The sequence below is a fragment of the Dipodomys spectabilis genome, unplaced genomic scaffold (genome assembly GCF_019054845.1).
Source record: "Dipodomys spectabilis isolate Male_0828 unplaced genomic scaffold, ASM1905484v1 ptg000125l, whole genome shotgun sequence".
Classification (NCBI taxonomy): domain Eukaryota; kingdom Metazoa; phylum Chordata; class Mammalia; order Rodentia; family Heteromyidae; genus Dipodomys; species Dipodomys spectabilis.
In genome coordinates, this window is record NW_024870802.1 from 12,337,587 (window position 1) to 12,349,113 (window position 11,527).

General features: G+C 50.0%; 1 protein-coding gene across 2 annotated transcripts; it reads right to left on the reverse strand.

Annotated features, from left to right (window-relative positions):
• Positions 1-1,110: 1,110 nt before the first annotated feature.
• Positions 1,111-10,092, reverse strand: Sfxn3 (sideroflexin 3). 2 transcript variants are annotated; one of them, XM_042689579.1, is made up of 11 exons: positions 9,843-10,092; positions 8,507-8,670; positions 7,343-7,513; positions 6,639-6,737; positions 6,213-6,288; positions 5,976-6,061; positions 5,156-5,283; positions 4,913-4,962; positions 3,199-3,248; positions 2,640-2,687; positions 1,111-2,411 (listed from the first exon to the last, which is right to left on the reverse strand). In XM_042689579.1, the coding sequence occupies exons 2-11, from the start codon at positions 8,665-8,667 to the stop codon at positions 2,315-2,317; spliced, it is 966 nt and encodes a 321-aa protein (XP_042545513.1). In that variant the 5' UTR covers positions 8,668-8,670; positions 9,843-10,092; the 3' UTR covers positions 1,111-2,314. The 2 variants fall into 2 exon arrangements, with proteins under 2 accessions (XP_042545513.1, XP_042545514.1); XM_042689580.1 differs by lacking the exon at positions 9,843-10,092 and adding an exon at positions 8,934-9,084.
• Positions 10,093-11,527: the final 1,435 nt, after the last annotated feature.

The following is an 11,527-nucleotide window of genomic DNA, read 5'->3' on the forward strand; positions in this document are numbered from 1 at the left end:
GATAAAAATGCAAGGCCTCTTCTCAAGGGGATTCCCAAAGGCCAAAGCTGAACCACAGAAAGAAGCTTTCAGAGTTGACTCAATGGTTCTAGTGGGCAGTGGTCTGATTAGCAGAATGAGATGGAATTAGAATGGGTAACTTAAGTGTTATGCCATATTTAGTAAAGAACAGGGGATTCTTTGCTTATATATAGGCGATGAAAGTCAAATTTGGAAGATCTTTAGAGGCCTTAGTAAAAGGTTGGTGTACATTTGTGTACTTGTCACTTTGCTGGTCTGTAAACAAACTGGTCCCGGAAGTGGGTGTCAAAGGGATTGAAAAATGACCAGATTTGGCTGGTAATTCACAGGTGAGAGGAAGGTCAATACAGTAGTTTAGAGTCATACAGCTCAGCTTGAATCCTCTTTCATGTCCTAGTGGAGCCATGGGCAACTTTCTGAATGCTTCTAACCTTCTTTTTTTCTTCCAAGAATGGGTATAACATGTGTGCCTCACAGGGCTGGGTTATGAAGATCAAAATAGATAATGCACTTAAAGCATTTGGCTTCATTGAGCCTGGCACCAACCAGTAGGACCTGTAACAGGAGCTGGTGTTGGCCCTGCCTCCCAGACAAGCTAACTTTTACTTACCCCAAGACCCAGGTCAAGATTCACCTTAGGTCACTGTGGGATCAGTCAGCCCTAAATATTGCTTCCCAGTAATTCATGTGAGAGTTTTGGGTGGAAGGAAAATGGCAGGTGAGGAATTATTTCCTTGAAGGGATAGGGAATGGCAGTCTTTGGCCTTCTTCCTTCCACTCTAGAGGCCTCTTTGGGTACTAGAGGTCACCACCTCATGCCAAATGCCTGAAGGAAACAAAAAGCCCAGAGCTTGAATCAATGTAGAATGCGTGCTCCACCCTCCTCCGCTAGTGAAGAGGGAAATGATAGGACTCTATGATATTCAGAGTGAATAGAAGGTGCGCATGAGAGTGTGGATTTCTAAGCTCAGAGCACCCCCTGCTGGGAAATGAGGCTCTCTACAGATAGGTAGGGACCAGGATTTGGAGGAAAGAAAGGCAAGGGATTCCTGGGCACTCAGATCAGGGAACAAATGAAGGTTTAAGAAGTAGACAGGCTTACAATTTATTGACTCACCATGGTATCACAGCTGTTATCACTGGGAGGAAATGGGTTAGGAGGAGCAGGAGAGTGGTTTCAGGATACCACTGGAGTCTTTTCATCTGTCCTCATCTACCTCTTTAGCCAGAAGTCATAGAGGCCAGAGTTGAGATCTAATTACACTCTGGACTAGAAACACCACACCTTATGCCATCCCCAAACCCATCTTCCATTTGGTCTAGCCAACAGGACCTTGATGAAAAAGGCAAGGCCAGGCCTTAAGCAAAAGAAGGAAAGGCTGAGAGTATATAGGTCAGTGGTAGAGCAGTTGCCTAGCACATGTGAGGCCTGAGTCTAATGCCACACACTTCCAAAAGACAAGAAGAAAAGAAAGGAAAGAAGCTAAGAGGGGTTGTTAGAGATTGTAAGAAAAGTCAATGGAACACAGAATTTCTTGTCTTTAGATTGTACATATGAGGTCTGTGGAGTTGGAGTACTTGTTGTACTCTATGAGTCTCCCTCTATGAATGATGTGAGTAGTGGCAGCCCTCAAGGGGGGAGAGGAATATGGAGTGTAGGATTTCTGTTTGAGGCCATGTAATCCCAGCAGACTAAGATCTAACGTTGTACATAAAGGCACCTACACTAAGTGTGGAGGACATGGGGAGGCAGCAAGAACAAGATACTGACTCCTTTGTTCTGATAGAGGAGAGGGAATGGAGCTTTCTAGGATATGGGGGATGGTCAGAAGGATTCACAAGCCTTTTGCCTGCCTCATCCCAACACTGCTTTCTCTGTCAGGCCAGTTCCTGAGGCAGCTTTGAGAGCCAGGTATCAGAAACCTGAAGGATTTGTCCCAGTTTGGCCTGCTTATGTCCCTCAGACTCTGTCCTGACATTCTGTGGATGTTCTGATACATGTCTACTCTTAGTGTCTAGGATCAAATTTAGAAAGATGCTTGTGTCATGTATGTACACATGTAGAGACAAGCACAAAGGGAAAGGTTATGTTATTCTGCTCTTTGAAACCAGAGAGGAGAGAAAAAGGCTTACAGGGCACCTTCCCTAGCCTAGCAGATTGCTGGTCTTAATGGCTGCTTCCCTACTAAGCCCCCTGCCCAAAACTAGGCAGATGGACAAGTGGCAGAGATGGCAAGGTGGCACCAAAACTTCAGGCCAAGGAGGGAAGGAGGGGGACAAAGGCTGACCCTCTTCAAAGCCCTTTGTTGTAGTAAACCACCTCGATGCTGGGGTTTTGCTTGTGAATCTGAGCTCTCAGCTCTGGCTCCAGCTTGGTCACATGTATGGAGCTGCAAGAGAACAGCACAGGCCAGCTGAATGTCCCCTGGACTCAGCCACTCAAGCCTAGGGGTCACCATCCTTCTCCCAGAGCTGGCTTGCTGTCATTCCCCCACCTTCAAATCAACTGAGTGCCTGCCAGATCTCCCTGAGGCAGACTAAGGGCCCGAGGATCAGTTGGTCCAGAGATGTAGAAAACTGTCCAGAAACTCCTGGTTGAACCTCGGGGCAGCACTTACCTCCTCTGGGGGAACAGGGCACAGCACAGCGGGGTGGCAAACACCAGGCTGGGGGAGAAGAATATTGAAAGATTCATGAAACTTCGATCTCATTGTGTTTCCTCCTGGCACCCACCTCACTGAGAGTCCCTGGAGGGACTTTCGTACTGAGGATCAAACTCAGGGCCTTATGTATGCTAGGTGAATGCTGTACCACAGAGCCACATACCGACCCCTGGAGTGAGGATTAGAGCCAAAGGAGTTTGGGGAATATTAAGCCCAAGATCTTTTAGGAACATTAAACCCATTAATTAGGTTCTGACTGAGGACAGATGCTCTCCAGCATTAATCAAAAGGTCTGAGGCCAGAAAGTGATAAAATCAGGAATTAAGTAGACAGGAAACTCCTGGATGGTATTGAAGGGTATATATGTCCACGATAGACTGGATGCCCCTTTCAACTGAACTCTTGACTTTCAAGAACAGGCCCTTTAGTACCTCCTAACACACACTGTGCTCTACAGGTGCCCAAGACACATGCAGTTGAATGTATGCCCCCAGCTGACCCCTTGCACACTTACCAGAAGCCTACCAGTCCCACCTGCAGAGGTGCCCCCAGCCAGGGACGACGCTGTGGAGAAACAGAGACAGTGGAATGGCTCGCGTCCCCTAAACCACATCCCATTTTATTCACATGGCCCTGCCTTGAGCCTCTTCTCCTAAGCCCTTAAAAGGGCTAGGCTCTCCAGACCTCAAACTTTCACTCTAGCTAGGCTAAAGTCATATAGCCAGGCTACACCTCATACACTGTCACTTCTCAGGACTGATTCCCATGTACTTCCTGACCTTTCTTTTCCCTCCTTCTTTCCAGGAGTTGCTTTCTTCAGCCTCCTCTGAGCCCCACTGGCTTCCTCTCATCCCAGTGTTATGAATTGTCCCTTTCCAAACATCAGTTAGTACACCCTTCTCTATTCACTCAGTTCCAGGCACCGCATTCTGTTCCTCAAATGTACCAGCCTGTTCCTGTCACAGAGCTTTTGCATTAGCCAAAACACTTTTCTGAGCTCTTTATCTGTCTCCTTTTTATCCTTTTCAGTTTTCAGGGCCCTTCCTCTGACCATCCTATTTAAAGTGTTTGCCTCAATTAATTATGTTGCTCCACTGGCTTCTTATAAAGCACATGCCACAATCTAAAATGAGGTGTTTATTGGTTACTTTTTATGTATTTATTTATTGGGCTAGTCTTGGGGCTTGAATTCTGGGGCTGGGCACTTCTTGAGCTTCTTTTGCTTAAGGCTAGCACTCTACCACTTGAGCCACAGCACCACTTCTGGCTTTTTCTGTGTATGTGGTACTGAGGAATCAAACCCAGGGCTTCACGCATGCAAGGCAAGCATTCTACAACTAAGCCATATTCCCAGTCCCATGATTGTCTTTTTTAAAAGTATAAGTTTATTGTTCTTATGAAGGTGTTGTACAGAGGGGTTTCCAGTTCATAAGTCAGGCAATGAGTACATTTCTTTTTTTGGACAATGTTACCCCTTCCTTGGCTTTTCCCCAGTTTCCCTCTCCCATTCCTGCCCACAAGTTACATAGGTCATTTTCCATACAATGTATACTGAATAGCTTGCATTTGTTTATCTTATGACTTTCTTTTCTGAACTGTATCTTCCCATGCCTAAAACATGTCTGGTGCATAAATACTATTCAATGAGTATTTCTCAATAAATGACTCAAACACTAAGCCAGAGCTGCTGGTATTCCTGTGCCTTGTTTCCCTGACCTATCTATGTATGTATATGTATGTGTGTGTATGTGTGTGTGTGTGTGTGTGTGTGTGTGTGTGTGTGTGTGTCTATTTGATGGTCGATGATGACATGAGTATGATATTAAGTATGACCATATTTCTTTCAGGATAAAAGCCATTTCTTTCCTTCCCTGTCTTCTTCTTCTGTCCCCCCCCCCCTTTTTTTTTTGGTCGGTTGTAATGGGGCCTGAACTCTGGGCCTGGGTGCTGTCCCTCTGCTCTTCAGCTCAAGGCTAGCGCTCTACCACTTGAGGCACAGCACCAGTTTCTGCTTTTTCTGCTTATGAGGAATCAAAACCAGGGCCTCATGCATGCGAGGCAAGCACTCTACCACTGAGCCACCTTCCCAGCCCTCTTCCTGTCCCTTTAATGTTCCCCTACCCACACCCCTGCCCCAGCTATCATTTTTACTGAATGATGAAAGTACAGGGCCAGAAGGAGGCAGGTAGGACTGGCTACTGCTTCATTACCAACAGGTGAGTACCTACCTTCAGAAAATCTCTCTTCTCCAAAGAGTCCATGATCACTGGGGGAATGGCTGAGGGGAGATTAGGGAAGAGAGAGGAACTAGTGGAGTGAAAGTCAAGAACATGAAGGAAGGATGAAGGGCCTTTCCTTCACAGCCCCTCCTGCTCTTCCCAGAGCCCCTTGACTCCCCAGACAACTCTGAGAACCTCACTCCTCCCTTCTCCCAGAGCCTCCCATGCCCCACCTAGCCAACCCTGCCTCACCCATGGCAGGAATTGCCATGCAGATTCTTGATACCACCACCTGGAAGATTCCTTGCTTGGCTGCAGTCGCTGAGTGGCCAAGCCTCTGACCTGCCTCATCGGTCACTGGGATGCCCACCTGCAGCTCCCTGGGAAGAGAAGTGGACAGATTATAGGCCCTAAGTCCCACCCACATAGTCCGCTGCTTCCCAGAGTCCCCTCACACGCAAGATTCAAAGGCTAGTTTTCCCACCCAAGTGTTCCAGAGAATATGGATTCAGCTTGACATAGCTGTAGCCAGTCATCTTGAGATGCAACCATTGTGAATGCCCCTGGTATTTTTTTTCCCTACATACTTTTCCAGAATATTATAAGTAAAACTATTAGAGTGGTGTGGGGTGCTTATGGCCCAAACCCTGGTGCTGTAATTGCCAGAAATGTGCCTGATATTTTTGATACTGAACTGAGAGAAATCAGGTACATTTTGGCTTCATTTTAATCATTTTTTCCCTACTCATTTTATATTCCCCTTCCTTCTGATGCAAATTGTGGGACTCTACTAGTCTTGTTGCTGCTCAGAGACATGCTTCCATCAGGGCCCAAATCAGTTTTACTCTGTGTGACTCTATGTCTGTCTGTCCCCTATTTTATGGCACCTTGGGGTTGATCCTCATTCACTGGGATGCAGACAGAGCACTGCAGCTCAAGTCTAGTGATGGAAGAGATTGTCCCTCATGCTGGGCTGGATGATTGGCTGGTATGCCCCACACACACACACACACACACACACACACACACACACACACACGGCATACCTGTACCAGCAGCCAGGGCTACTCACCTCTGCCTCATCAGGGGAATGTTGATGCAATTGGCAGCAGCTACAGCTGCAAAGGGCACAAATCTGCCAACCAAGGGGGGTAGGTGCTGGGGAGGAAAAGTGATATTCAATGATCCTGAGGGCCATGCAGTAAAGAGAAATTCCTGGGAGAAATCTAGGGAGCTTGTAGCTCCAGACTGTAGGATATTTGGGAGAAAAGTGGGTGCAGGATGAATGGGGTAAGGAGGAACCCTTTACCTTGGTGAGGGATTTGAGTCCCAGAGCTGTGGCCACAGCCCCAGTGGTAGCACTCACATAAGCTGTTCCCAGCTGCCTGTGGATAGAAGATTCAGATCACAAGAGCAAGATGAAGAGTTCAGCATTTGGCTGTTTGCTTTAGGGAGATGCTAGATCCTTAATGTCTGAGGTGTAGCAGGGTGGGCTCATTGCAGAGAAAGCCCTCCCCAGCTTCAGTGTAAATTCCTGTGGGAGTTTCCTACTCAACTTCCTCCTTTTAAAGAGGTACAAGAGAGGACCTCATGCCCTCTATTAGGTATGTTGCCAAGGGCTGGAGAGTATGGCTGAGAGGAGAACTGGCCCACAGGGATCAGGAGTAGCCAGGAAAGTGCATTTTGAGTTTGGGGGAATAGGGTGCTGTGCCTCTTGCTGGGGTCTGGTTCTTACTGCACAGTGATGGGTGCGTCGCCACTGCGGTTGGAGTAGTTCACAACAGCATTGAAGGACTGATTGATCCACTGCCAGAACACCACAGTTGGGGTCTTCCTGAGGAAACAAAGATTCAGTACTTACTTCTGTCCTTTCTATAGAATCCCTCATTTTGAATCTCCCTATAATTAAATCTCAAAGGGCTGGGAACTGGTGGCTCACACCTATAATCTAGCTACTTAGGAGGCTGAGATCTGAGGATCACCGTTTGAAACCAGCCGAGGGAGAAAAGGCCATGAGACTTCCACCTCCAAAGCCAGAAGTGGAGCTGTGGCTCAAGTTGATAGAGTACTTAAGCTTTGAGCACAAAAACTCAGGAACAGCAACCAGGACCTGAGTTCAATCCCTAAGACTAGCATGCGCGCACACGCACACACGCACACACACACACACACACACACACACACCCTCTCAAAGGTACGCTAACCCTTCAGAAGGGACTCAATTAACCTCAGAACCTGCCTGGTAACTCCCCATACACAAATGGACCAACTGTCTTGGGGGCCAGAGGACCTCTGAGGCTGAGTTCTGAAGAATAGGAGTTCTAACACACATTCCCACCCATCCACTGTTCTTTACCCATAGGCCCAGAGTAGAAGTCCCCAATCCCCGGGCTGCTCTAGAGTACAGCACTCAGCAAAGTGACATAGGATAAGACTTGCCTGTAGAAGGTGAGCATGCAGCCTGTGATGGTCATGTTCATGGGCACCTGGGCTGACATTCGGCCAATGAGGACCACCTTCTCTCCCGTGTCCGGATGGAATGCAGAGTCATACACATACTTGGCCTTCCACAGCTGGTCCTCGGTGAGCCCCGGAGTTATCACACCGGCCCTAGGGAAGCTGACATTGAGCTGCTAGGCTATTCTAAGGAGGCAAATGTGCTCTCAAGCTCTGCCTCAGCCTCTCTGGGAACTCTGGACAGAGGAGCCAGAATAATGGAGTTTCATGAATCTGGGGAAAGCTAAAGTTTTGCAGAAGTGAAGGTTCCTACTTGTGTTTCCTCTATAACTACACAATTTCTTCTGGGTCATTGATAACAGTGGCTTATAATGATTTCAAAGGGATTAGGACATTACAACAGATTTTTTTTCTTTTTTCTTTTTTTCCTGAAGACAAGAGATATGGCCTCCTACCTCTCTGGGACTCTACTTTGAACTTGTTTATCGTTGTAGAGAGTGGACTAGCAGTCGGAAAGGGCCTGCAGAGGATTTGTGAAGTACAGAACAGCTCCTTCCCATAAATATCAATGTACCCCCCCCCAATCCAAGTACTGTAAAATCCTTCATAGGTATCTGTGATGTTATCAGGAAGGTCAAAAGGGGAAGGCATTGGGCTGGGAAGGTGGCTCAGTGGTAGTGTGCTTGCCTTGCATGCATGAGGCCCTGGGTTCGATTCCTCAGTACCACATAAGCTGAAAAAGCAGGAAGTGGTGCTGTGGCTCAAGTGATAGAACACTAGCCTTGAGCTGAAGAGCTGAGGGACAGTGCTCAGGCCCAGAGTTCAGGCCCCACAACAGGGAAAAAAAAAAAAAAAAGGAAGGCATTGAGGAAATGGAACCAGTCACTCCCTAGCTTAAGGAGGTAGCTACAAAATGTACTAAATGAGGGCTGGGAATGTGGCTTAGTGGTAGAGTGCTTGCTTAGCATGCATGAAGCTATGGGTTCAATTCCTCAGTATCACTACACAGAAAATGATGGAACTGGTGTTGTGGCTCAAGTGGTAGAGTGCTACCCCTGAGCAAAAGAAGCTCAAGGACAGTGCCTAGGCCCTGAGTTCAAGCTCCAGGACTGGCAAAAAAGGGGCGGGGGGGGGGGACAAAGTCACCTATAATTCTGCACAATGTTCCGGGAAGCTTCCAGCTGTTCTCCAGACAGCAGCAGATTTCTAGGATCCGTAACAGTGAAGAAATGCTTAGCTCTGCCCAGGAAAGTGCTTTGGTCCCAACGAGGTTCCTGGATGTTGATATTTAAGGGCAAGTCACCCATTTCCTGCAAGGCAAGGACAGGGCTAGGTCTGAGAACTGCACTTGGAGACACTTTGGTGGCCCTGCCTATTCCTGAGCGTATGGCCAGTCTCTTCAAGAACTCAAGGTGACTCCAGATAGGTAAGCAAAATGAGGGAGGAGTTATTTATTTCTCTGCCAATGACCTGGCTAGGAAACTACAGGAAGTGGAGGAAGAGGAGATCCAAGAAAAAAAGTAGATTTTCTTGGGCTTTGGTCTGGTGCAGCCTTTCATCAAGGATGATTTACCTATATGTGGTTGACACATCTGTAGCAACTAATTATCTCATGTAGCTACTCATGAGCTCTGCTGCACAAAAAGTATAATACATGCATTACATACTGGTGCCCCGTGACAGCTGCCAGCTCCAGCTGCCCTGAGACCTACATTAAAAAAACCCAAGGCTGTTTGGAACTGTGGTAAAGGCAACCCACACTCTAGCCTCAGATTAGAGGAAAGCAAGGGCTCATTGGCTACCTGAGGGCTTATCTGTTCCAGATCTCAAACAGGGAGCTCTGATGGCAGCCATTTGCCTGCATGTGGACACCTATATGTCCCCTCTCCAAACCCATCTTCTCCAACCCACACAGAAAGACCTAAAGCTCTCCCTGATCCCTGGCTGGGTAGGGCTGATGCTGACACCAAAGCACCACACTCTGAGCCACCTATCTGGAGAAAGAACAGGACTTTGTAGATGCCCCCTGCACCCCTCACAGAGAGGAAAGCTGGAGCAGCCATCTGGCTGTGCAAGGCAAAATGCTGTAGAATGACTAATCCCTTCCAACTACACTTCTCCTCCCTCATAGGCCAACACACACTCACACACTCACATAGCCACACACAAAGACAGACAGACACGCCCTGCCCTGACACACTAACAGGGTGGACACACCACACCCTGCATAGCCCAGCCTTAAGGACCGTTAAGCACACACAAACACACATCCATCGGCTGCAGACACTTGAACGGGTGACTACAGTTTCTGAACACCCCCACCCCTGCTCAGCCACTCCCCTTGTGCCACACAAACCCCGAGATACTGAATTCCACAGGACTACGAATGCATTTCAAGCTGGCCTCCTCTGCCCCCAGCCATCCAACTTCCACCACCACCCTCGCCAGATTCCGAACCCCACTCGGGGCAAGGGGCACTCACGTTTTCCGGGGTTCAGACTCCGCAGCTCTCAGATCGGCCTTCCTCTCTGCTGGCGTTGGCCCTCCCAGCCTTCACGGGGGACGTCACGCATGACGCTAAGCAGCCGCGAGGGGCGGAGGCACCCCAAGCTTCTTTGCCCAGCCCGCCAAGAGGTTGGCAGAGCCGGGATGTCTTTTGGGGGGCAATGTCCCCCCCGCCCAGTTCACCCGGACCAAGCCCTACAGGGTTTCTCAGAGCCAATCATAACGCGGGGATTCGTTCTGGCCCCCTTCCCAGCCAGGGAGAGGAGGGGAGGAGCCTCGCCGCTGCCCTCTTGGTTTGCAATCCCCTGGTCCGCCTCCAGGGGCACGCGACCCCTGCAGCCAGAGAGTCTCTGGAGCGCTAAACGCTGGTGGGCGGCGTGGAGGAGCGGGCCTCTGTCCGTGCTCCCGCCTGGAGGAGCTCAGGTTACTACTTGTTTACTGGATGGCTGCCTTGGCAATGGCCTCTGCTTGTTTGACACCCTGGGCTCCTACCCAGGATCCACAAGCTCCTCAAGCAGAATCTCAACATTCCCATCCTTTCACAACCACCGTCCTGTCGAGCCCGTGCCACTTCCGTGTCCCCATCTCTCCCCAGGCTCTCCTCCAGAATCCCTAGCTCTCCTTCGCCTCAGTCTCCTCGTGCCCCCAGCCCTCGGCTGGGCACCACAGACCTTAGCTACAGGTCCTGGGATATGGAGAGGCCAGAAGTCTCAATGCCTGCCAGCATCAAATGAATGAATTCTATAATCAAATGAATCCCTGCCAGAACAATGAAACAGTAAGATTTCATTCTCGTCCTAGTGTCCTGGGACCAGCTGTCCTGCCCTGCGGCCTTCCCGAGCAAGTTGACTCGAGAGACATCTGACATAGAAGGATGTACACCCCCCCCCACACACACACCCCACTTAGAGCGTGCCAGCCGCACACCCTAGCGCCAGTCTGCGCTGCTGCTCTTCGCTGCTGACAGTCTCCCACGGAAGCCTCAGATAACCACCGTGGCTGGTTGGCAATTCCCTGAACCCAGGTAGCTAGTAGCTAGCGTGGCCCGAAAGACGGGGGTCCTAGCGGGAGGGTTGCGAGCCAAGAGCTACGCCCCAGGTTTGAGCGCCGGATGGGGCGGGGTCAGAATTGAAGCCAGCAGAATTCAGCCGCGCCAGGCCAGGTGACTAGCGGAGGTTCCCTGCGCCTACGAGAGGAGCTGGGAAGGAGTGACTGACAGCCTCACTAGCCAATTGAAGCTCGCGGCCGCGCAGACCCGCAGCCTCACTAGCCAATTGGGGCCCACGGCCGCGCAGCGCACTCCTATTCCCGCAGCCTGGGGGCGGGGTTCCTTGCTGCGGCACTGGCTCGCACGCGCGGGCGTGCAGAGCCCGCTGGTGCAGAGCAAGCCAGCAGGTGAGTGGGGTCGGCCTAAGGAGTGAGGGTCCGAGGGGTCCGCCCGGAGTGGGGGCTGCATTTCTGGGTCCCAGAGCTGCTTTAGAGGACTTGACCCCTGGTTTGGGACTGGTGGTTTGGGGGCTCTCTCCAGGAGATTATTCTGCCCCAGAGTAGGAGGGGTTCGTGCAGCCGCTTTAGAACCCGAGCCCCACGCTTGCCCTCCCCGTCTCTTCCCAATCTCGAGGAAGGGGCGGGGATGCCCTTGACTGCAGCTGTCCCAGGTCC